At 38.0% G+C, this 27186-nt stretch overlaps 1 protein-coding gene across 1 annotated transcript in view; it reads right to left on the reverse strand.

Moving 5' to 3' along the window:
* The window catches only part of Kmt2c (lysine methyltransferase 2C), a 224335-nt gene that overhangs the window by 25082 nt on the left and 172067 nt on the right, over positions 1–27186 (reverse strand). The window contains exons 33-43 of the mRNA XM_041640535.1: positions 26780–26994; positions 25359–25432; positions 24220–24402; positions 21929–23824; positions 21149–21441; positions 18054–19876; positions 16501–16612; positions 14135–14213; positions 12468–12531; positions 10490–10722; positions 3280–4998 (exon numbers count right to left, since the gene is read on the reverse strand). Coding sequence (XP_041496469.1) covers positions 3280–4998; positions 10490–10722; positions 12468–12531; positions 14135–14213; positions 16501–16612; positions 18054–19876; positions 21149–21441; positions 21929–23824; positions 24220–24402; positions 25359–25432; positions 26780–26994 — 6691 coding nt within the window. The remainder of the gene's footprint in view (positions 1–3279; positions 4999–10489; positions 10723–12467; positions 12532–14134; positions 14214–16500; positions 16613–18053; positions 19877–21148; positions 21442–21928; positions 23825–24219; positions 24403–25358; positions 25433–26779; positions 26995–27186) is intronic.

The following is a 27186-nucleotide window of genomic DNA, read 5'->3' on the forward strand; positions in this document are numbered from 1 at the left end:
CCAGCCTCAGCACTGTAGGGAAGTTTGAAACTCCTAGATAGAATAATGAAGTATGACTCCTCACTATCTACGCTGAAGTCAAGGAGGCACCAAGCCAAATGACTGGGCAGCTTTGGTACATTTACTTGTACCAAATTATTGTGCCTTGGTGATTTATTTTTGATCCCCCATAAGAGCTAGGAACTGTTGAAATCTGAGATCTGGAGCTAATTCACAGGTTCCAAGAACATTTTAAAGCCCATGCATCTGAGGTGAGAGAACAGCTGCTAGAAAGTAGTAAGATGTCATACTGACCCCTCAGACTAGTGCCAAACCCTACATGTGAATGAAAACCTAATGGCTACATACTTACTCAAAAAAAAAAAAAAAAAAAGAGAAATCAGATGATAGCAAATTAATCTTTCCTTTGCTTTTAAAAAGATATATTTATTTTGTTTATGGAGGTGTGTGGATGTTTTATCTGTATATATACATTGTATGTACACCATATGCATGGCTGGTGCCTGTGGAGGTCAGGAGAGCACTGATCATTTGAAACTGGAGTTACAAATGGCTACAAGCCACTATGTGGGTGCAGAAACTAAACTCAAGTCCTCTACAAGAATCCATCTCTGTGTCTAGCTTCCTTTCCTTTCCTTCTGCCTTCACTGTTACAAAGAAGTAAGAGTAATACAGGCCTTGAAAAAGGTTTCAGTTAGGTACCAATATCAAAACATAGGAACATTTTTCATGCTTCCTTATTTCTAAAATTAATATTAGTGGCTTGCTACTGATAACTATAGTTGCAAAACTTAGTAAATCAATTCTACGTATAATTTTTGAATGTTTCAAAATTTATAGTTTTTATTTAATTTTTAGTTTTATAAAATTATATAATTTAGTTTATAAAATTTATAGTTTTATATCATTTTTGAATGTTTCAAAAATTATAGTTTCTAGTTATGTTCTAATATCATATTGATGACAAAATTATAAAGGGAAATAGGGCAATGATTTTAGCTTATGAGCTATACAGTTTGTCTGAACTGTTGGCTCTGATCTAGTACTACAAAAGAAGCCATATGCTTTTTACAAATGAATTGGCCATGGTTCAATAAAACTTTTAAAATTCATGGACAAATTAAAATTTCAAAAGATTTTCATTTATCATAAATGACTACCTTTTCTTAGGTTTCTCTCAACCATTAGAAAAAAACAAAAACAAAAAACCAAAAAAAAAAGCTCATACAAAGAACAGAGGAAGTTGAAGCAGACTTGCATTGCCTGTGCCTGGGTAGATCCCTGATTCTCCAAGAGCAGTACAGAGAAACAAAGTAGCCCTTGGCCCAACCTTAAACCAAATGAACCAGCAATCTCTGCCTTACCAGGGCTACCATGATTGTGTAAGGAAGCCTGCAGCATTTCCCCATCATTAGCACATCATTATTACCAGGGGAATCTTGATGAATGATATATTCTGATTTTACAACTATAGCAGCACAAGAAATCTGGTATTTTGTAAAACCACCCCAGGTGACGTGCATGCTGCTGGTCCTCAAGGAGTGAACTTTCAGTTGCAAAGGCCTAAGAATTCTGTAATTGGCTTATGAGAGACTGACCAGGAAAGCATGTTAAGTACGCATACCTCAGCCACTTTAAATGCTTTCAGACATTATCTCTAATTTTCACAATTATCCTAAAAACAGATATAACTATTTTAAAGTACAAGTAAATTTTTTTATTTTATTCTTATATTATTTTTATGTTTTGAATAAAAGTTTTATTTTGTAGCTCAGGCTAGCCTCAAACTTGCAGCAATCTTCCTGCCTCAGCTTCTTGAGTGCTGAGATTATAGGCGAGTACCACCATGTATAGCTTCACATGGCTTTTGTTGTTTTAATCAGAGAGGTTTATACCTTGTGCTCATAATCATAAATTAGTTTCTGCTTTTTATATTTGACATGTGCCTGCTTCTCTGTGCCATTAAACATTCTTGTATGGCACAAATTTTAGTATGAACATGCTGAAGGTAGATACTATGTGAGTAATGCCATAGCAGATGTGATGTAAACACATGATCCACACACATCTGTGATTGGTCAAGTCAGGAAGTTATCTACAAGATTTCAGAACCAAGTTTCACAAAAGAAAAAGAAATTAAGAAAAGATAGGGGAAAAGAAGGGGGTGCAGCACATGGAACAGAGAGCACAGTGGGCATGGGACCAAGGTCCTGGGGATGAGGGCATTCAGCATTCCCAGAGGCAAAATGTCTTGGAGATAGCAGCCAGGGATTGGGCCTAGGCTGCATATTTACTGGTAACAAACAACTAGAAAAGCACAACCACAAGATGCACTGTATGCATGCATGAAACTCTCAAAGAATAAATTAAAAGAAGGAAGAGACCACAACCGCAAATTAGACAAAAGTAACAACTGCTGGGGCAACACTCAATCTCTACTGAATGATAGGTGACAACAGAGAAAGATTACAGCCAGCAATTACAGCCAATCCTTGTAAGAAGACAAGTGTCATCGTTCTTAAAATTGCAAGTTTGGAAAAGGAAGAATACTACTGCACTTCAAGTAAAATATGAAAATTATAAAATTCCAACTGAGCAGCACCCCAGGGAAGCTGTGTGAATGCATTAAACCATCACTATCTATAAAAGACAAGGAGCAAAGCAACAAACAGACCTATTCCAAAGACAGAGAACACCTGCTTGTGGAACACCTTAATGAAGTTCACTGAAATGGGGTTACCCTGTAATCAAAGTGTGTTCTGAAAATTGTCTGTCATAGAAATTAAAAGCAAGACCAATGTTAACACTTAAAATGGGTAGAATATCGATACATAGAAAACTACAAAGATGGAAATAGTATCCACATCTAAAATCGTGTGCTTTATGACACCATGGGTTCCCAATAAGGGTGATCCCTGAGAGTACTCAAGGCAAGTAAGACAAGTGCAGGAGCTATCTTCTAAATTTTAAAGAGGCTAATGGAAATTATGCACTTATAAAGGTTCATAATACTTCCTTTGCTATAGTTAGTCCAACTCGGTTGTGATAACCAGCTGAAAGGCATACATTACAACAATATGTTTGTTTTATATCACAAGCAAAAAGTTACTCATATATTTTGTAAATACAAGCAAAAACAGGGTTCCATAGAAATAAAAAAAATCCTTCTTTAGAATTAAAAAAGCTGCAAAATAGTTTTATATAGTAATTTGTTGATATTAATCCACTAAAATAGCTTGAAAACAAAGGTGAGTTACAGTTTTCACAACTGACACTTACCAATCCTTCTGCTGGGTTTTGCTTCTCAGCCAGTTTACCATCCTTTGCAGAGCTGTCCCCTGAAGACAAAGTGCCCTCAGGTTTCGAGGTGAGAAGGGAAGAGGCCTTTTTATTTTTTAACAAGTGTTTCAGTAGTTCATTTCCTGTATCTCCTTTGGTAACAGGGGCTCCGGCAGAATGGGAAGGACACTGTACTGAGGAGACAGGACCAGCCTTGGTGTCTTCAATCTTACTACCAGTTTTCTCTTCCACATGGGCCTCCTCCTGACGTGGGCATGACTCTGCCTCAACCTTTTCCAGCTTTACTTCTTCAGCTTTGCTGGGGGGTTCCATGGGGTTCTTGTCTGCATCTGGATTAACATGTGTCTGTTGATTTAGAGTGCCCTTTATGAATTCATTGCTTGGAAGTTTATTTTCTGACTCTATACTGGGCTGACCTGCTGCGATACTGGGAGTGGGTGGGCAAACTGGCTCCGCTGCCTCTTGTTCTCTATGCTGAGGAAGCTCACTGGGTGTGCTCACTGTAGGAGTGCAGGTAGTTTCAGAGATGCCTGGGGTGAGTGGAGCAGTTGAGTCTGAGTGAGGGGTTGACGGTGCTTTGGTGGATTCTGCATCATCATCTTTTTTCTTTTTTCTTGTTCTTTTCTTTTTCCCCTTTTCTTCTGGGATTATGTCAGAATACAACTGAATGAGAGACTGGCTTGATCCTGGATAATTTTGGCCCTGGGTTACAGCAGGGTCTTGGCCACTTGGGACATTGCTATTAGCGCCTGGAGGTGTTCCTGATAAAATTGGTGGGAATGGAGGTCTCAATGGGGAATGCTGAAAGCTGGACCCAGAAAGACTTCCGGGTCCTTGCTTAACAGAATGAAAGTTTGGGCTCCCCCCAGGAGCAGATGGTGAATCTGGAACAAAGGAAGGAGGTCCTACTTGCCTTCGCTCACTGGTTTGCATAAAAGTTTGGTTTGGGGGTGAATGAACAGACCCTTGTTGAACATTCTGCTGCTGTAAAACTGGCCCCATTTGCTGCTGGTGTTGTGGAGATTGCTGAAGGGGTCTTGAGGATTGTAAAAAGTCACAGGGTCTCTCAGAAGCGTAGAACGGCATCTGGGACACAGGGGTCCTGTTGACAAGCTCAGCACTCATCAGACCATGCTGCTCCATCTCCATTCTCTGCTGCAGAGCTCTCTGTCTATCTACTTCTTGCATCAGTTGGACTCGCTGCCTTTCTTGCTGTTCTCGTAAGCGTTCCTTTCGTTCCCGCTCTTGAAAGCTTTCACTGAAAGGGTTGTTGTCATCAAATTCCACTCGAGGTGGTGGTCCACCCTGTGGATTTGCACTTGACACTGCCCCTGGAGCAGGTGCACAAGTTTTTATAGGTAATTGGGTAATTGGGGGCTGAATCCTAGGAGGGTTAAGGGGGAGGTGGGCAGGAGCACTGTTATGTTGCCATCCAGGTAAACTGGGCATTCTAGCAGGGCTGGAATGGCCAGAGATGACTGCTGCGTGCTGCTGATGCTGAAGCTGCTGTGGCACCATGGGGAAGGTGGGTTGGCTCATGGTGTGTGGAGTGGCACCTGGAACAAGAGGTGGCTGGGGCTGAACCCCTGGCATAAGGATGGGAGGGGCTAGGGTACACTGTTGCTGCTGTTGTTGTTGCTGCTGTTTGATTCGATAATCTTCAATCAATTCAGCATGCTCTTTCTGTTGTTTACGAATCTGAAACAATAAAAGTAATTATTACTAAAGCAGGTATTATAAATGTTACTAAGGCAGGTACTATACTAAAATACTGGTAATAGTTTTGGTGGCATATGATCTGAGTTAGATACCTGGAATGCACATGTGACCATATGTATGCTGTACTACATTTGAATATGTATACACAAAGAAAAATATTAAAATAATTTTTTACTTGTGAAAGTTCTTCACATATTAAATAGCCACAAAAAATTCAAAACTAATTTTCTGAAATAAGTATTAAATTCATATGCTATTTAAACCACAACACATCTAACAGTAAGATAAAACAAAACAACAAAATATAATGTCATAGAAGTCACATTAATATACAAGGTAAGAATAATTACTAAAATTGTAACCATTTAATAAGATTTTTTGTTTTGTTTTGCTTTTTGAGAAAGGGTTTCTCTGTATAGCACTGGCTGTCCTAAAATGCACTTTGTAGACCAAGCTGGCCTCAAATTCATATATCTGCCTGCCTCTGCCTCCTAATACTGGCATTAAAGATATGCACCACCACATCTGGCTAAAATTCCATTTTTTTAATTACATAAAATGACGTTTAAAATAAGAATTATTGGCAAATATGCCATTTCCTCTCTCAGATTTAAAAGATTGGTAAAACGCTAGATTTGACTGGTGGCACATTCAAATGATAATTTCTGAAACCTGTCTAAGCTCTGAAGTGATTATTTTCAAGTTTCTAATTAGATTCCTTTGTTTTGCTTGAGACAGGGTCTCTCTCTATACAGTCCAGGCTGGCCCCGAACTCAGAGATCTGCCTGCTTCTGCCTCTTGAGTGCTAGGATTAAAGGCGTGCACCATAATACCTGGCTTTATTTTTCTTTGATTCTTAATATATAATTACAAAGGTCAATTAATTTGTTCTTTTAGACAAACATTGTGAAGACGTAATGCATTTTCTGAGGATACCCACCCGCTCATTACAAAGCTGAGGAAGAAAGTTACAAAGTGACACACACACTTTAAAAAGCAGTCACTGTATACACTTTGTATTAACATATTTAACCCAGTACTCTTAATAGTAATCAAATTTACGTACTTGATTTTCCAGGCAAGCTAGCATGTATTTTGCAAAATTAAAGTGTTCAGTCTCCTCTCCAGTAGTGTATAACTTCTATCTTTTTGTTCTTTTAAAGTTTTGTTTAAATCTACTTTATGTATGTGTGTGCTCACACTGTGGGTGTGGCAGTTAGAGGACAATGCAGGAGTGGTTTCCATCCTTCCACCAAGTACGAGGGGGGACTGAACTCAAGCTATAAGGCTTGGTAGCACACACCTTTGCCCACTAAGCCACATTGCCAGTTCATTCTTACCTCTTTTTGGTCTTTCTTACCAGTTTACATGTTGGAACTGAAAAATTAGACTAGATTAATGACAGGCAATGAGATGTACACAGTATATGGAACAATATCTGGAATATGTACAGGGTCCTCCATATCTTTCTTCTGACATTTGAAGAATGTGATTGGGAATGTGCACACACATATGCATGGAATTCAGGCCAACTTTTAGGGTTGATTCTGTCCTTCCACTATGAGTTCCAACAATTAAATTAAGGTTCTCAGGCTTGGAAACAAGCGCCTTTACACAATGAAGTTATCTCAAATCCTGTCTCTGTCATTTCTTACTACTTCTAAAAACATCACTATTGGTGGAGATTAAAACTCAGGGGTAGAGTGCTTATCTGGGATACTGGTTAGCTTGTCAATTTGACAATCTAGCAACACTTGGGAGATGCGCCTCTGGGTATGCCTTGGGGAGGGTTCTCTTGACTATAATAACAGATAAGATAAAATAAATCTTTCTTCCTTAAGTTTGATGTGAGATGTCCTTCTGTGTAAGTGTTGCTTTTATTGATTAATGAATAAAGCTGTTCTAGTCCATGGCTTAGCAGAGTAAAGCCAGGCATGAAATACTGAGAGAGTAGGCAGTCAGGGAAACAACATGTAGCTGCCAAAGGAGAATGATATGCCAGAACTTTACCTGGTAGGCCACAGCCTCGTGGCAATTCAGATTAATAGAAATGGGTTAATTTCAGATATAAGAGTTAGTCAGGAATATGCCTAAGCAGAGTTGAAATTAATACAATTTCTGTGTGATTATTCTGGTCTGGACGGCCAGGAACAAATAAGCAGTCTTCTCCTTCTACAAATTACTACTGACTCAGCAGCAGGAAAAGAAACTAAGACAACTGGTAAGTGCAAAGACTTAGGTTCATTCTCCAGTTCACACAAACAAAATCTATAAACTACTTTCCTACTGAGATTACAGAGTGTTACAGACAACCATGTGGTAAGTATGAGCCTGCCTAATTTTTCAAATAAAGTACATTATCTCATAAATAGGATTTCATTAATTGATTTGCAAAAAACTAGACTTTCATCAAAATTATATTAGTTCTACTCAGCAAGATACTTTTGAGATAATATTCATCATAAGCAAAAAGACTAAAAATATGATGTAATTATCTGCTTTAAACAGAGAGTATTTACCATCAATGAACAGAGGTCCAGAGAATGAATCTAAAGAGAAAAGAAGCTCTTATTCTGTAATAGTCCTAGTTTGTTAATCAATGAAGACAATATAACTATGTTGTAGGTACATTGTGCTGACATCTGTGTCTTGGACGAAGACAGCTGAGTCTAAAGCACTCATCTAACAGTTAACTAATGAGCAAGCATGTAACCTGGCCTGGACGAACTTGCCAGTTTCTTTTAAGTATCAAGCGGTGATGATAACAATACTTTCAAGTTGTAGACAAGGTCAAATAAAACAAGAGAGAGGTGTTTCCTGGAGTGTTTCATTATACAGGGAACACTTCTATTTCTATGAACCCATACACTATGAATCTCTTGTCTGCCTCTAATAATAATATTTTGATTTCTTTATATTTTGCAACTTAAAACAAAAGCAAAGTTTAAGTTCTGGTGTACAAATCTATGAACTATTAGTACACAGAGAAATTATAGTCATTACCGTAATCAATAGAAAACTCTTTAGAATCAAACTCTTTCTGTCTTCCCCATAGTTACTGCTAATATACTGTTCATCTCTGTAACTCTTATCATTACAATGTTACAGAAATTATTGGAAATAGCCCCTTTTGCTCAATGTAATACTCTTGAAATACAAGTTGTACGCATGTATCAGCAGTTTCATTCATTTCATTACTATGTATTTTTACAATACACTAAATTTTCTTTAGTTATCCCAAAACTTTGGTGGTGGGAGGTGGTGCCTTTTTTCTTTTCTCTCCTTGAGATGGGATTTCATTGTGTTACACAGGCCGGTACTGAACTCAAATAATTCTCCCATTTCAGCCTTTTCAATTAGCTAGGACAAGTATGTGCCACTGTGTCTAGTCTATAAACATTTATAAGAACCCTATGGTACTAATGCATTAAGGTAAATAATTGAGTGAGCTATGGACTCATCTTGAACACTTCATTTTAAACTTTTAAAATTCAAAGTAATTTTAAAACTTTCTTTTCAACCTTAAACAATTCTTAGAAATACCTGGTATATAATGAAAGAAAACAGCAAAATGGTTTCATTTTTTTGGAAATAAGTCCCTTTTTGCTGTGGGACAATGTTCTTGTACCTTATAAAGATTTATCACTTGTATTAGTTTAATAAAATGTTGGCTGGCCAGTAGCCAGGCAGGAAATATAGGCGGGCAACCAGACTAAGAGAATTCTGGGAAGAAGAAAGGCAGAGTCAGTTACCAGCCAGATTCAGAGGAAGCAAGATGAGAATGCCTCACTGAGAAGAGGTACCAAGTCACACGGCTGAACATAGACAAGAATTAGTGGTTAATTTAAGTTGTAAGAGCTAGTTAATAATAAGCCTAAGATAATAGGCCAAACAGTTTATAATTAATATAAGCCTCTGTGTATTTTTTTGGGACTGAACAGCTGTGGAACTCAGAGGGACAGAAACTTCTGTCTACACCTTTTCACGATATTCTAGGTTTTTTTCTTTTCCTCTTTTGTTTTACTGTTTTTTGTTTGTTTGTTTTGTTTTTAAGACAGGGTTCCTCTGTGTAACAGCTCTGGCTAACCTGTAGACCAGGCTAGCCTCTAATTCAGAGAATTCTGCCTCCTGAGAGCTGAGATTAAAGTTTACTATTAGTGATTTGAAGACACTTGAGAATAAACTAAGTATCTCATGTATGTTAGGTACCACCAAACTATTGCTCTATCCTTTACTTAATGATGATTCTTAAGATGAAAATAAGAAATAAACATAAAAATAAAGGCATAGGCAATGATGGCCTATGCCTTTAATCCTAGCACTCGAGTATAGTGGCATTTCATTTGTATTTTAATAAATAAAGCTTGCCTGAGGAGCAGGAAAGTAAAACAGCCACACTAGCCAGCCTTACAGACCAGGCAGCGATGGCATACACCTCTAATCCCAGTAGTCACAATGATACACCTTTAATCCCAGTAGTGACACTAGTTTGCCATAGAAACCAGGTGGTAATGGTGCACACCTTTAATCCCAGAACTAGAGACGATTATAAAACAGGAGGAAGCAGTTCTCAGACAGTCTCATTCTGAGATTCCTGGAGACAGGATTGCCATTTCGGATGGAAGTAGAGCTAAGAGCCAGTGGATAGCTGCTTTGCTTTTCTGACTTTTAGGTTTAACCCCAATTTCTGTCTCTGAGCTTTTATTAATTGTGCATCATTCAGGAAACAATCTCTGTGAGTTTGAGGCCAACCTGTGCTACAGAGTGAGTTCCAGGACAGCCAGGGCGACACAGAGAAACCCTGCCTTGAAAAAACAAAAACACCAACCATATTTATAGTCATTCAAATGCTATATATGAACTTTCATTAGAAATCAGAGACCAAAGGACATGGTAAAGATAAACATGGAGGTGATCGAGCACTTGTCAGATCAGATTCTCACTTCAACATGAAGTCTCTCTGTTAGCCTTAACCTATCAAATGATAGGAGAGCATGTGTATGGTACAGTGACTTAATTTTCTTTTTTTTTTCTTTAAAAAAATAAAGTGTATGTGTGTTTGGGGCGGGGGGGTTACTATATAGCCCTAGCTGGGCTGGAACTCACTATTTAGATAGGGATAGCCTGGAATTCAGAAATTTACCTGCCTCTGCCTCCTAGGTGTTAGGATTAGAGGTGTGTACCACCATACCTGATGCAGTGATTTCTTAGTACAATTGAAAATAGCTACTTTATCCAACCATTCCAGGATCACTGAATGACTGACAATCAGTAGGCTGGTAAACAAAAGCAAGCATCACTAAGATAGGACTAGACAGCTACTTCCTCAGGTATTAAGAGGTCCTAGTGTAGTATAATTTGCATGCCATATAACAGCATAAAATAAAACACTGAGCCGTTGAATAAATGCCACACAAAACAGCTCTTCAATGACGAACGACTTCCATCCATTTAAAAACTTGTCTGGTACCTGCTCGAGCTGTTTCTGAACCATACTCTGCTGCTCAGTAACATGTTTGAGCTGCTCTGCATCTTCTTCCGGGAACTCTCGCCCCGCCTTCTTGGCTGTGCGCTGTTTGGCTGAAAGAGCTTTCTTGGATTTTCTGTGTGCACCAATTTGTTCTTCAAGGTATTTCTGCTGCATCTGAAGAAGCTGCTGAGTCTCCTGCAGCCACTCTTCATACTGTTTACGCTGAGAATCATCTGAGGGGAAAATCAAAATTAAAAGTGTGTTAATTTTCTAAAGAGTTCAAGACTATTAAAAGTTAAACAAGTTCATTTGTAAGAAGATACAATTTCTTTGTGAATATTTAAAAGAAAAATTGAAAACAAAATTCTAAATATTAGAGCCCTATATAACTATAAAGTATCAGCTTTTAGAAAAAGCATTTACTCAAGAAAGCCAGAGAATGCTTGATTAAACACTGGTTAACTTAATATTTATAAGTTCTGCAATTCCGATCTTCCAAAAGAACCATCAAATTATCTAATCCATAAACCAAACTGAATATTAAATTGTATGTGCATTTTATTAATTCAGTTTTACAGATCATAGAGGCAAGAAAAATATATCCCACTAAATTCCAGAGCATGGATTAGGTAGTCATTTCCCATGCAGATTTCTCTCAATTGATACTGTCTTCCCTATATCTTAGTGTGGGGGGGAACATATATTAAACAGGGAGGTGAAACCCAGAAAACATAAGAAGCAATCTGAAATCTACATTTTTATAAAGGAAATATGTGAGTTGAAAACACTAACTCATTAATTTTGTAATTTCTATGTCTACCAGGGGAGGTGAAAGCTAACCAAGCAAACTGTTCCTCAACTCTTAAGACTGCTAATGCCTCTCCCCACATCTTTGTTTCATACTAATATTTCCTCATTGTTCTCTTAGAGCATTTTATCCCACTGATGCCAAGTCTCCAAAAAAGGTCATCTCATGTAGTGAAAAATTCTGAGTATTCCTTTTTCACTGACTAGAAGACAAAGAAAATCACAATCCTAGAAGGACATTAGCTGAAAATAACATCAATGATAACAGAATATTGTCATACATTAAGATCCAACCAAATCCAATGGGCACAATACAGCCAGAAAAAGCCAGTTGGTTATAATAGTTTACTTGTTTTTAATACAAATATGTATTCAAATTATGATCATAATTAATGCGGGGGAATTTCAAAAGGTCAGACTTTGGGTTTGTTCCTAAACCCAAAAGTTCTAGTATATGTATGAATGTGCAATCTAGTGCACTAAATTTGAAGGACATTTGTCAAGAACAGGCTTTTTCACAAGGTTTCAGAAGTTCTGCTTCTGGTAGAATGAGACCTACCGCAAGGAAAGCCTTTCTGGTTTCTGGAACCAGGAGAGCAGAGGTGAGCAAAATGAAAGATAATGGTGAAAAAAGTTAGCTAAACAGTCTGAAGATTTCAGAAAGGTTCAGTTTGAGGGAACGTTAAATGCTATCCTGAACCACCTTGGGACCCCTAAGGACAGCTAGAAGGATTCAGTGGCATCTTGCACACGTGACCTTCACACCATGCTACAACCCAGCTTCTTATAAACATATTCCCTTTGTTTTTCCCCAATTAGTGTCCTTGTCATAGGCAGACTGTCATGAGAGCAAACGTGGTTTAAGTCTATTGATTGGAAAGTGCCATATCTATCTTAAAAAGAGCAACAATGTTGAAGAAAATAGGAAAGATGATTTTCCTGCATTAAAGTATTTATTTCTAACTAATTCTTCATGCACAGCAGAAAAAAAAAGCAATGAAAACACATGCCTTGATGTAAAGACGCCTAGAGGACAGTGAACGCTGGTAAAAGAGGAGGCACTCAGGCTTACAGTAACACTCCTACACTAACTCCAAGGTTTCCAAACAACACAGATATAATCAAACAAGCAACCCCCAGAAAACAGGTAACTTATTAGATTTATACTTACTGACAAAGCCTGGACCAAAATTTGGAGGATTAGGCCTAGAAATCTGATGTGTTATACTGCCATCCTAAAATAAGTAAAATTTACAAATATGTTTAATTCCATACTTCAGTTTAAGGGGGGGAAAACTTCAAAATGCAGGAAAAATGAAAAAAAAAAAATAGAAAAATTTTAATTTTTTAAAACATCTATAAAATTTTCATTTCTTATAAAAACTAGAATAAATTAGTTGGGCAACGGTTTAATATCTGAACATTTATTTCTATCTTTGAACTATATTTTCCATATTTTGTTGGAAAATAAATAATAAATTATTCATCTTAAATATAATACGAGGTTAGATCAAATATTGTCATGGTTAGGCTAAAAATTCACATGAAATCTGATGTTTTGATGATGCCTACCTGTTTTTATTTTGGTCAAAAAATTCATAAACATGTTATAGAATCACTAAATAGTACTATATAGCAAAAGGCCAATTATAGCAAGAATTAATGTAGTATACATATAAAAGAAAATGCACTCATTATAATGTCAGTCCTGTGTTCTAACTACTGCCTTGCTTCTTTCACAGTGATTAAATAGCTGACAATGTCACAATTTCCTGATAAATAGAACCATGAAAAAAAAAAAAACCATTTACTCATTTGAAACAAGTTTTGTTAGACATGAGCTGTGTTCAACAGTCAGAATATGGCATTTTCAATCATTTTTTAAATATTTATTTATTATATATACAATGTTTTGCCTGCATGTGTCTCTGCAGGCCAGAAGTTGGCACCAGATCTTATTATTCCCATGTGGTTGCTGGGAATTGAACTCAGGACCTCTGGAAGAACAATCAATGCTCTCAACCGCTGAGCCATCTCTCCAGCCCCGGCATTTTCAGTCTTACAGTACTGCAGGAGAACTGGTGTAACATTTGAAATAGCAGTAAAGAATGGCTCAAGAACTTGCTGAAAGTGCACCCTGAATTCACAGAAAAACTGAGAATTTTAAAAACTCAACTATGCTTATGCCTTTCCAGTGCGTCAAAGGGTGTTTCTCCCTTAATAAGGAAAAGCCAAGAATTATCTGTATAAAAAATATAAATTATAATGGGAAGAGTAGATGATAATCCCAAAAGTACACAGAAAAAGGTTCACATGTACTAAACAGATACATGTTTTAAAAATCAACACAGAAACTAACACATGAAAAGAGTTATTGTTCTCAGACTTGATACCATGAACATAGCATCAATGTTTACACTTAAAGTTGATTATAAATGCTCAATAGTCAAAGTCATCTGATGGAATGATTATACATAATACAATTACAGACATTTTCCCCTGTTGTCAGCAGTTTTACATTTTAAATGTGATGGAATAATTACAACGAACAGGCTATGGAATGTCTTTCAGGAGTTATAAATGAATATAAAGCCAGAAGCCCAAAGCACTTAGTCTCCTTCCAAGTGATTTTTAATCTTTAATGTGTGCAAGTCCTGTGCAGAAATTGTAGTATTTATAATCTGTGTTTTGTTTACACAGCAACAACACATCTGTTTTCAACTGTGTTGCCAGAAGATTGGCCCCTATTCCTTTCTAGGAGGGGCTTCACTATGATTTGGCTTTAGTAAGACATAGAGCTATGCATCCTCCATAAATGAGTGATTTGAGCAGCATTACCTGAGCTACAGCTTGAGGCACCAGGCTCTGGCCTTCACTGTTTTGTGTTCCAGCCACTGATGGGCCCATGAAAGGAAATCTGTAAAGGAATCACACAGTATCAAATGACGAGCTGAGAACCAGTCACATAGGTGCCTAGTAATGTTCTCTTCTAAGGAAGAGAAGAGCAGTGGCAATGTTTCCCGCCCGAGACTTACTACAACCATCTTCATGGTGTTCAACAGCCCTTCCCTTAACTTCATCAAATATGCACCCAGCACTTTCCTTTCACTATGGATGAAAGCTGAGGATGATTGGGCAGCTATCTTCATGAGGACTGCATAAGAAGTCAGCTAAGCTATTCCATCCAGAGCTTGTGCTCTTACAGGAGCAATATATTTTTAGGATACAATTATGGTGAAAATCTAGCTTCAATATATAAAGTAAGAATTTTTTTCCAATTGTAATCTATTAAAAATCTATTATGGTTCATGAGGAGAGTGAGGAAGTAGGAATGCCACAAACTCAAGGCCAGGTTGAGTTCCAAGCCAACTTGGGCTACAGAATAAGACACTGGGGGCTTGGGTGGAAGGGCTGAGGGGAGGTGCCACTTATATATAAAGAATTATCTCAAAAGAAATTTTACTCATTCTCGTATGTATTTATATCTAATGGTTAAACACAGTTTAAAGTTAAAAACAGAACTGGTAACAAACCTCTATTGATAAATCCATCTGGAGAAACATTATTCTAATTAAGCCAATAACTGCCACAGAATTATTACGGCTTATTTGAAAACATGTCTATCCTACTGAGTCAGTGAATGTTTTAACATGTTAAGACATACATACACAGAAACCCTGTCTTGAAAAACCAAAAAAAAAAAAAAAAGATATATATACAGTACGATTTCAAAATATATCCCAAATATTGTAAAGAAGCTTTTATGTCATTAGACATATATTAGAGTATATATCTGTGATTTCTTATTCAAAAGTTTGACTAATTTATCTCCTTTCTCCCTAATATAGCTCTGGTCACTGGCTGTCTGCCCACATCATTAACATACCACACTACACTCAGAAGGGACTATCTTTCTTTGTTCTGCAAAGCACTCAGAACAGTCATCAGTACACTTACCATGTGGCTGACAAATTACTGCATGTCTAACAGACTCAGACACAATTAGATTTCTGATTATGAGGCCCTTAAATTAAAAGCTAAAAAATTCTAGCATTTCCTAGACTCTGACTATCAAGTTAAAATAATACAGTACTACATGCTCCTATCAAGTGTTGCATATACTTAGTAGGTCATTGCTAATCAGTACCTTGAAATTGTGGTAGTTATGAAATTTACAGCTTATAGTGCTTATCAATATAATCATATATTAATAATATAGTTTTAAATATAGTTCATTTCTTTCAATTTTGTATTTTTATTATATATCTGAGAAGAATTTCAAAGGTTTCAAGCTTTAAAAGACTTATGCCATAAAGTTACCCTGTGAGAAGAAAAGCACTAATAAATAAATCCTGCTCAGTAATGAAAATCTTCACAAATCACTTATCTCTATTTTGACCTAAAAAAAATGCACCTTAATCATACCCAGAGTATCTGCACAGTTCTCTAAACATATGCCTGTATCTTTAACCTATACAGACTCTATATTCAATTCCATAATCATTTATACTCCCCTTTATAATTTTTCAGCAGGATCATTACGGATCTGTTACTGTTCTGACAGAAGTCAGAAACAGCAATAAAATACAGAGCCATTCAAGGTGCTAGTCAAAAACACAAGCATACAGGTAGTATCCCTAGACACCCCATCTAGTATGTCTGTAGTAGGGCAAAGAAACTGTATGAAAAAAAATTTTTTTTGAAGATGGAAAATGATCAAGATTTAGGAAATACTCCACTAGGGTACATAACCACTCTAACTTTAACCTTCTTGAATGTACAAATTCCATTTTTCTGTTAGGTGTTAAAATTATTCCACTACCAGTATCCAAATATCCCCTTCTCAAATCCAAAGTCAGTTTGGGAATATTTAATTTCAGAACTGAAATTATATTTTCCTTAACCACTGAGCTTCTCAAATAAGAAAAAAATCTAATAGTGCTAATACTTACTTAAACACACACACACACACACATACACACACACGTTTGATGTTGTCAATGAGCAAGTCAGTCTTCCCAATGTGTATTATTTTATTGTTTATTCTCCCCCCCAAAATAAACTGCCTAACACTTTATGTATGATCACATCCAGCTGAATTTAAATATTCTTCACTTTCAGAAGATAGATTTCTGAGCTTTTATGATCCCAGTGTTTCCATGCACATCCACATGCCCAGGAAGAAGAAGAGCACTTCCACCTACCTGCTCATTACCATTGGTGGCATGCCCAGATTGTTCTGTGCCATCACTTTATTTATGCCTTTAAGAGCCACCATTTTGGCTTTCATTATTGGGTCTGTAATTGCATCAAAATCTAAAGAAGAAATGTATTTTGACATTACTTATTTCATAGCTCAAGTTCATGGTTCAAGATACACAAAGTACTAAACTTAAGTATCACAATTATTACATAATTTATAGATTCTTATTTTCTTTAATCATTACATGTTTCTATGCTACATAGGAGAATCCAAAAGTGGTGACAACCTAATCTTGAATTTAGCTACATTTCAGGTATCCATAACTCTAAGAAAATAGAACAAGTCTGTCAGTCTATAGGCAATCATAACAGTAATATGCAGGTATATTGTTCAAACTCTTATTGGTTCAAACTTTTACAATGCTAATTAGAATGATTTCTTTGGAGATGCAACAAAAGAAATAAGAATTTGCAGTTATTTCCAAAACTAAAGAATTCCACTAAATTAGTTATCAGTTTTTAAAAGAAAGGAAAAGCTACCAATGTCTTTAGCATATACCTACATAGTAAAACTATTGAGAGGATACTGAAAGAGCATCTCTTTGCATCTCAGTGGGGAAAGGAATCAAATGATGGAATTTGTACTGCAATGTTGATAAAAAGCTTTTATTGTCATTATTGTTTAAAAGAAAATATTCCTCAGATATGTGCCCATTGATTTTTAATTCTTATAAGACAGGGCACTGAAGAATATGGGCTGCATGGATTTCTATTTTTCTTAAAATTAGTAAATCAACAAAACTAAGTTGAAAGGAACTTCTGTGGGGAAAACAAAAAACCAAAAAATATTACCAAACACTTGTAAACAAACAACAAGGGGCTGGAGAGATGGCTCAGTGGTTAAGAGCACTGACTGTTCTTCCAGAGGTCCTGAGTTCAATTTCCAGCAAGCACATGGTGGCTCACAGCCATCTATAATGAGACCTGGTGCCCCCTTCTGGCTTGCGGGCACACATGGAAGGAATGCTGTACACATAATTAATAAATAAATATTTAAAAAAAAAAGAGTCGGGCGGTGGTGGCGCACGCCTTTAATCCCAGTACTCGGCAGGCAGAGGCAAGCGGATCTCTGTGAGTTCTAAGCCAGCCTGGTCTACAAGAGCTAGTGCCAGGACAGGCTCCAAAACTACAGAGAAACCCTGCCTCGAAAAACCAAAACAAACAACAAGAAGCTTTATTTCTATCATAATTTTTTAAATTTATCTTCTCATGATTCTGAAAAAAGATTCGTTGGTAACAACTGGCAAATAAAACTAAAAAAGGACTAGTTTCCATTAACACTATAAAAGCTGAATTGAATGAGGTCATAATTCAAAGTTTTCATCATGCTGACTGTCCTGGAAGGAATCTAAAATTCCTGTTTTAAAGATTCAAGAAGACAGAAAATTCTCAGTGCTCTACTCCAAATGAAATTTCAATAATGAGACCTTAGAAGCATGCTGCATGTACCCAAATGCCCCCAATAATTTACTTTGAGACACAAGGAATTTCCTACCAATGTTAGGGAAGAATGGCTCTGACCGCTGACGAATCATGGCTTGCATTTGTCTTTGCTGCTGCTGTTCCTGCCTCTCTTGGTCCAAAAGATCTTGTAGAAGCAAAGGCTGTTCCTCTAGAAGGAGGGGCCGCTCTCTGTTCTGCTGGGCTAATGTCTGAGGAAGCATTAGCTGTTGTGGTCCAGGCATGCCACTGGTGCTGGACTGATCTGTGAGAGGCACAGTTTGATTTGTAGGTTTCCCTGTCCCTAAATTATGGTTCACTGATGATTGACCCTGAATAAATCCTGGATTTACTGGCACACCCTGAGAAAAAACATGGTTTACCCTAGGGACCACTGTTACACTAGAATTCATGGCATTATCCAAAAGAGGGCCAGGTGGTACTATTAAAGCAGGAGGCAAACTTGACCCATGAGTGGGTGGTGAAATTGGCAGAGTTGGTGGGGAAGACCCCAAAGGCCTAATGTCTGAATTATCACATTTCTCATTAGAAAGTAAACTTGAAAGGACTGGAGTTGATCCAGTTATATCACAAGAGTTCATCACATCCCGAGCAGGCAGAGGAGTGGACCCTTGAACAGCACTGATACCAGAGCCAGCATTTTCCCGATTGTTTCTTTTCTCAAGCATGTCTGGATCAGTGGGCAGCAAAGGAGTCTTTTCCCTCTCACTCCGGTCTGTATGCGAAGAAGCCTGTGAGCACAGAGTGTCGGCATCACCTTTATTGTCATCACTTTTCTTCATTTCATTTGTTGTTTCTTCTTTAGGGTGTGGAGATAGGATTTCTGTCTTTATCTCACTGTTACCAGTGGATTTTTTCTGTGGCAAATCGTTATCACTGAGAACCATAGTTTTTTCTTCTTGATCCCTTTTTTTTGGTTCAACTGATACAGCCTGATTTTCTAGCTTATCATCAATTGGAACATTAAGATCTAATTCCTCATTGAACATGCTTTTTTTATCCCCTAAGTCAAGTTCTGGATCCGTGTAAGCAATGATATCAAATTCCCCTGACCTTAGGAGGTCATCCAGGTTAGGATCATTTGTTTCCAAATTACCTAAAGTGTCCAGGTCATCGCCCTTGCCATCCTCTGTGTCTAAATTTAAATTTTCTAGATCTTCATCATCCAAGTCTTTGACCTCAACTCCCTCAAGGTCCTTCACATCCAGTTCTTTCACAGAAGGATCATCAGAGTCTAGCTTCTCCTCCAGACCATCAGAGGGTTGACTGGCTATCTGCAGGGCATCGGGTGTTGTTTCAGCTGGAGTAGATGCAGACAAAGGAACCTCAGAAAATTCACCACCTAAGGGATGACTTAGAGGCCTCATGACAATAGAAGATTGGTGAGCAGGATGACCTTGCTCTTGAGATGGTGGGACCTGCTCTAAATTTGTATGCACAGGTAGCTGATTAGGTAGACACTGAGGAGGTCGTCTCATAGGGTCTGTGTGCCTAGGGCCTGGAAAATCAGGTCGGGGAATAAAATTTCCATGTCTGGGATGAGAAGGTGACTCTATAATACTGCCAGGAGAAGCAGCAAATGGCAACCGCGACCTTCCTTCAGGAGCTCTATGCCTCAATTCAATAAATGCTTGGCCTAGTATGTTATGCTGCGGAACTGGCAGGCCCTGTGGTGAAAAATGCTGAGGAAGCCCAACTGGATTGTTTATTGGTGGATTATTTGAAGGTCTAGGCATTTCCATAGACATTGATCTTCTTATGTGTGGAGGAATCCCAGATCCCTGTATTTGTTGAGGAGGCACATGGAAGCGATCTTGGCTTGGTATGGGACCATGGCCAGGTCCTGGAAATCCAAATCTAAAAGCAAAAAAAGAAAAACACAAAACATTCAAATAATTAGGAATGATGATTAATTTAGAATTGGAATGAGAAAAGAAAAAGTTTTAAGTTACTCTATGTATACATATAAATAGAAATACTGTTGCTAAGCCCAATGACAGGGAAAATGCAAGTCTGAGAGGACTTGAGAGAAGAAAAGATCATGATCAAAATACATAATATGAAAAAACTTTTAATTTTTTTTTAAATAGGCAGAACTGGGATAGTGAAATGGCTCAATGAGGAAAAGCACTTGCCCTGTAAACAACCTGAGTATGGCTCCCTGGACACATGAAGGATAGAACTGATTCCACACAGTTCTTTGGCTGCCACGTGTGTTGTGTGTCTTGCATACCCAAATAGAATTTCAAAAGAAAGAAAGACAGGGAGGGAAGGAGGGAGAACTTCTCTTGAGCAAGCATGACAATCACAATTTGTATTCCCTTCTCACATGCAAAAAAATTGCCTATAATTCTAGTGGGTGGGAGACAAAAGCATCCCTAAGGCTCACTTGAAAACTAATCTTGCCATATTGGCTAGTTCCAGGTTGAATGAAAGACTTTATCTCAAAAATATAAGGTAAAGAGTGGTAGAAGACAAACGGCATCAATCTCTGACCTCCACATGCACTTCTACCACATTCCCCCTACACAAGGTTTTTAAATACACAAAACAGCAATGGGCACAAACCACAACTAAAATATAATAAAGAGAAATGAAATAAAAAATATAACAGATACAGTGCAAGTTTAAGTTGTGTGCCACATTAAAGAGCTCTCTCCTTATATGACTAGCAAGTTTGGAGCTGTCATACATCTCGGCCTACTCTACAAGTCAATGGTATCAGAGTTTCTAAAGGAAGGCACCTTCCCAATTTGCAGCTCTCTAAGAGCATCTTACATTTTAAATTAAATGAGTAAAATGTACCATTATCATCTGTCAGTTAATAAGAAGCTTCATTAGGATGCAGTAGTTAAAGTTTGGAAGATATGAGTTGGCTGGAATGGTAAACTAAATCATTAAGATTACAGATATTCTGTCAATATTTAATGACAAAGGGTCTACCAAGAAGCTTTAGAGTTCTTAGAGGGAAGAACTCCACGACCTTCCCTTAGTTTAAAAAAAGAATGACTGTATCTCACAGTGATAAAGGAAGCAGAAATCTGTAATACCTTCTGGCACAATAATAATATTTGTCTAGTTCCTTCGTCCAATATCAACTTAAATCTAGCGGGAAATTAAAAGTATTACCTATATCCATGTGGTCTTATCCCCATACCAGCAACCTCAGGAGGATAGGGTCCACGTTGATCTTTGGGAAAAACTGAATATCTAGGTCCTAGTGGAGGGATAACAGGTGATCGAATGTTCCCGGGATAGGGAGGTGGAGGTCGAGTGAAAGCCTGGTTGATGCTCTCTGGCTGCCAGTGTGGAAGGGGCACTGGATGAGGTACTACTGGTGTATCCTGAGGCCCCTTCTCCTGGCGACTAGCAATCTTCTTCTGCTGTTGTTGCTGAAGAATGATTTCACGCAGCTTCTGCCGCTAAACAGAAAGAAACAAAATGGCAGAGATTTATAAATAAACATTTTTAAAACTCCCAATGTTTCCATTATATGACTAAATTAATGTTTAAAATTTTAAAATGCTTTAAAGTGTCATAAAAGCACTACTTATATTTAACTACTAAATATGCACACACACACACACACACACACATACCCCAAAACCAAACAAATGACAACAAAAACTGGTGATCTGGGTCTTTTTCCTTGGTCAAATAACCACCGTAAAAAGTTAAGAATTTTCATATTTAAAGATCTTTCAACAAATTCATAAAGAACGAAATAAGATCCAAGTTAAATACAACTTAATTGACATTAATTTTATCATTTTCATTTTTCCTTAATCAACTCTAAATAATAATTTTAAAAAGAAACTTTAACATTTGTGTAGAAGAAATTACCATTTGACTTAATGAGGAACTTCCACAGATAATGTTAAAAACATTTTAAAACACTGTAATATTTACCTGTCTCAGTTTCTCTGTGTCAGCTTGAGACATAGTCACAGTGTTCTGGGTATCAGTGCCTCCTGCAGTTGGCACAGGTCCAGGAAGCTGGGAGACACTGGAGACCTGCTGTCCTTGGGAGCTTACAGCAAGGTTTGAAGAAGTGCTGAAGTTTCCCTCTGACCCAGGACCTGGACGGTCAACAAGATCATGGACAACTTGACTAGTTCCGAAAGAGTCAGACTGAGGTCTGGGAGTCATTGGAGGCTGATCGTAGGGATCACGAGCAGCAGATGGGGAAGCACGGCTGAATGTGTCTGTAAGGCCAGGCGCAGGTGGCCTGGGTGAATGGGAGCACATATCAGGTGGCCTGACCAAAGGGCCAGGTAAACCTGGTACTCGGTTTTGTGCTGCTTGCAAAAAAGGATCCTGGTTTGGCATGAGGGCTGGTCTTACACTGGAGGACCTAGTAAAACCCTCTGAAGTTCTTGGCCTTGGTGTTGCTGGTGGCTGAGTATAGGCAACTGAAATCCCAGGTCTTGATGTTCCAAGATGATGACCATATGGATCAGTGTGTCTCTGATTTACCGCAGATGTAACAAACATGTCTGTCTGTGGAGAAGGCCTGGGAGTTGGTGGCTGCTGACTATATGGATCAATAGTGTTAGGTCGGGGAGTACCAGGAGGTTGAGAATAAGGGTCTGGATTGGATCGAGGAGTTCCTGAGGTTTGAGAATAAGAATCGATACCAGGGCGTGGAGTTCCTGGGGCTTGTGAGTATGGGTCCTGAGATGCTGACCTTGACATGGTTCCAGGCTGAGAAAAAGCCCTTGAAGAATGAGTAAAAGATTCACTCATTGCTGGGTGTGGAGTTAGGGGAGGCTGGCTATATGGATCATTTGACTGACTATGAGAAAAATTATCTACAGGCCTTGGAGTCAAGGCAGGCCTTTCATAAGGGTCAATAGAGAGTCGTCTTGATGCCTGTGACACAGATCCATATGGATCCTGAGATGGAGGAGGGTGCAGTGGCGTCTTAAAAGGCCCATTATCCAGTGGAGCAGGTGTCAGCAATGGTCGTGGATATGGGTCAGGTAGCCGTTGCCTTTGAAAGGCATCTGCTCTAGGAGATGGTTTAGTAAAGTGATCACTGGTTCCAGGTGCTAGAGGACCTTTTGTAGTTTGTTCTGAAATCACAGGGGATCTAGGAAGGCTAAAAGGTTTGGGACACTGATCTGTCAACACGGGCCTAGGTGTATCTGGAGGCTTTGCATAGGGGTCACTGTTTGTCATGGAGGAAGCACATAAATCTCTGGCTGGGGATGGCCTAGTGGCTGATGTTTCATTCATCTGAATGGACCTAGATACTGAAGACAGAGGCATACAGTTTTCCACTGGTGTAACAGTACTTCTTCTGGGAAAACTATGCCCCCCAGGAGGCGGTCTAGGAGTACCAACCATTTTTGCATAAGGATCCACTGGAGAAGGTGGCCTGGAGTGAGATGATCCGGGTGAGAACATCTGTGGAGAAGGTGGCTGAGAATTCTGGGACTGAGAAAGACATTCCTGAATGGGTATTCGGGATGGGGTTGAAGGAGGGGGTGGAGGTTGTGGTTTGACAAACACATCATCTGAAGGTGTGGAAGTAGGGGCACTGGGTAGGTGTTTGGAGAATAGGTCTTTATGGAATGTCTGTGCAGGAGATGCATTTCCATTGCCAGGCTGAGGTGTCAAGGGACTCTGTGCTCCACTACTTGGAGTATCTGAACCAGAAGGTATTAGAAGGTGCTGAGAACCAAGTTGCTGCTGCTGCTGTTGCTGTAGTTGCTGCTGTTGCTGCTGCTGCTCATTTTTTACCTGTTCCAGCTTCTGTGTGGCTTCAATTTTGGCTTGTTGCTTACTTTTCTGACGCATTTGCTGTTAAGATGGAAAAAAAAAAAAAAAGAACATGAAGGAAACAACTATCATGGAGAAAAAAATAGTTCAAAGTTTATCACATGATGTAAGTAGTTAGCACACTGCTTCCTAATAAATTCTTAACAAGGGATTATCACCATAGCATGTCATTTCGCCTGTAGCAGTATATTATCTATAATACTTCAATAAATATCTAAGACCAATATGAATATATACTTTACCAAAAAGGGAAATCTATTTTAACGCTTGTTCAGGTTCTATTAAGAACTGTATTCTGAAATGACATAAAAACCCCTCTTTCCCGAAAAGCTAAAATGCAATTTAAAAACCAAATCATCAAAAAAACAAAACAAAACAAAACAACAACAATAATAACAAAAAACCAACCCACATACCTGTCTAAATTTCCATTCCTGCTCATGCTCCGATTCTCTTTGCTTTAAAGGATCTTTAAAAAGATCCGAATCGATGCGGGAGCTGGGATCGATACTGTCTTGCTGTTGTTGCCTTTTCATAGAATCATTTGACATCTGAACTTTATTAATGCGTAAAGCAGCTCTGTTATCTCTGGCTTTTTGCTTTGGCAAAAGAAAAGAATACGTTCCAGTGTTTTTAGGATATAAAACTTGTGCTAATAGTTGAAATATCACTCTCGAAAACTTACAGTCTGCTTTTTAAAAAAAGGACCTGGATAGTAGTCCACTTTCTCCACAGTGCATGCTACTATCAGGTAAAGACAATTCTGTTTATGTGTTTGAATTACAGCAAGAAATCCCAGGGTAATAGAATATATACTATGATAATTCAAACACATCATTAGAACAAAAAAGAACTAGCATGTCCCTCAATTTAAAGATGAAGATAGCAAACTGATTCTCAAACTAAAATAGCTGCAAATCTAAAACTTAGAATCAAGGAAAATTATGCATTAAAAAAAATTCTCTCATTACTAATTTAAGGTAAAACAAGCCATAAAATTATTCCTCAGTCCTGCCCCCATTAGCTTCACCAAAAGTTACCATTCTAACTGAAAACTGATGCATAGAAGATCTTGTAGATGACAATAGCATTTATTTTTCTCACAATAAGACTTTACTGTGGCCGCAACTGAAGCAAGGGTTCAGTTCAGCTCCTCAGGAAAAATTAATCCCACAATGGTGATATTTCAGAACTCCTTGAAGGAAGTTTCAATGTGTTTCTTTCAAAATGTATAAAGACTCTTTTGTAACTATCACACACACACACAAAAAAGGAAACTAATCTCATCTGCAAATGCAGTACTATCTGTTAAGAGACAAAACGATTTTAAATGAGATTAATTGTGTCTTTAATATACTCTGGTCTGTTAAAAATGTTCTGTCCTTTAGTAAAAATAACTTACGTTCTTTAGCAAAAGAAAAATGAGTTAACAAATAACTTTAAAATAAAGATACCTGCTAGTTTTCTCAGTATTGAGTATTTCTTTTCATTACCTAATAAAAATAAGTTTCAAATATTGTGTTTAAAGATATAACACATAGGAATTTTTAAATACCACATATGGTGCTCTTTCCTGGGAGCTGGCTTTTCTCCACAGCTTGGCAATCTGTTTCACTCGAGTAGTCCAATCTGCAAAACCACAGAAGACACACTTCAGAAAGAAGGTGATACAGTGTTGTGATAAACCACAGAAGACACACTTCAGAAAGAAGGTGATACAGTGTTGTGATAAACCACAGAAGACACACTTCAGAAAGAAGGTGATACAGTGTTGTAATAAAAACTAATAATAAACTGTTTATCATCTTATTCAGATAATATTTTTAACACAAAAATAGATTTAGTATCAATAATCTTAAAATCAGAAATCATTTAAATTTAAAACATTTTGAGTTCCAACCTGAAATCACAGCTGGTAATTCAGTCTTAGCCTAAACAAACCATACTCAAAACACAACAGAAAACTATCTTTGAGGTTTTATGTATCAGGCATAGATAAAACATTGCATTTCAAGTCTAACATAGTCTCATGATGAGGAATAGAGACAGAGGGGGCTCAGCATAAATTAAGATCACTGGTTGCTCTTCCAGAGGACCCAGGTAAGAATCCTAGTATCCACACGGGGCTCAAAACCATCTGTAATTACAGAGGGATCCAATGCCCTCTTCCAGCCTCTGTGAGAACCAGGTAACCTGCAAGGGGTATGGGGGAGGGCAGATGTGCTCATGACCTCCCACACATAGTGAGGACAGTTGATGGCTTCTAGAGGAAGAAAAATAAATTTTCCTTAAGGGTATGATCCCTAGAAGGTAGACAATAAATCCTATACCCAGGACATACAGGCACCACAAACTGGACTCAGTGGGTTGTTTGTTGTTATTGTTTGTTTGTTTTAAAGGAGGACACCACTAGGTGGTAGTGGTGCACACCTTTAATCCCAACACTTGGGAGGTAGAGGTAGGCAGATCTCTGTGAGTTCAAGGTCAGCCTGGTTTATAAGAGCTAGTTCCAGGACAGGCTCCGAAGCTACAGAGAAACCCTGTATTGAAAAAACCAAAACCAAACCAAACCAAACCAAAACAAAACAAAACCCCCCCAAAAATTAAAGGAGGACACAAAATTGGAATGGAACGAGGGGGAGAATCTGGGAGGGGTTGAAGGTTTAAGAATAGATAAATATGATGGCCAGAATACATTGTATATGTGAAAAATTCTCAAAGAATAAAAAAGGTACTTGATAAAAAAAAAAGCATTAACTACCTCATACTTGAGCACTGATAAGACCTAGAAAACTGACAATCTCATAAATAAAAGAAAGTTTTGGGAAATATACAAATGAGCACAAGGCCTAGGTTTACTAAGTAAAGGAATCTGCATCATGGGCAACCAGGTCAGATAAACGTGATGAAAAAGGACTTTGTAGTATACTCTTCAAAACAAGGGCATGGCATTCAAGAGATCCACTCATGACTGACCTGGGAATTCTTCCTTTAAATTAGGGAAGTTAATGTTTGTGTAGAGAACTGGTGCTACTGTTGCCATCTCACCAAGAGCCTCCTCCTTCTCCCACTTCAGTGTGCTCCTCTGGGCATTTGACATGGTATCATTTTCTCCTTCCATAGGGGGAGCTGTTGGTGCCCAGGAGCTGTTAGGATCACTTGCAATTGCATTAAATGCTGGACTTTTGTCTCTGGAAAATAACAAAACACATTCACATCATAAACAAGGTAACTTTCTACTAATACTATGCTCAAGAATTACTCTAGTTAGGATTTGTTAGAAAACAGCTTTAAATATGCTTGGTGGTCTTAAGTAAAACTCACAGCAAATGTAACAAACAGTAATATCATGAATAATAATTTAAAGATAGAAAAAAGGTTAG

Source organism: Microtus oregoni, unplaced genomic scaffold, assembly GCF_018167655.1.
Source record: "Microtus oregoni isolate MIOR12 unplaced genomic scaffold, Mior012 000064F_ref0000363, whole genome shotgun sequence".
Classification (NCBI taxonomy): Eukaryota; Metazoa; Chordata; class Mammalia; order Rodentia; family Cricetidae; genus Microtus; species Microtus oregoni.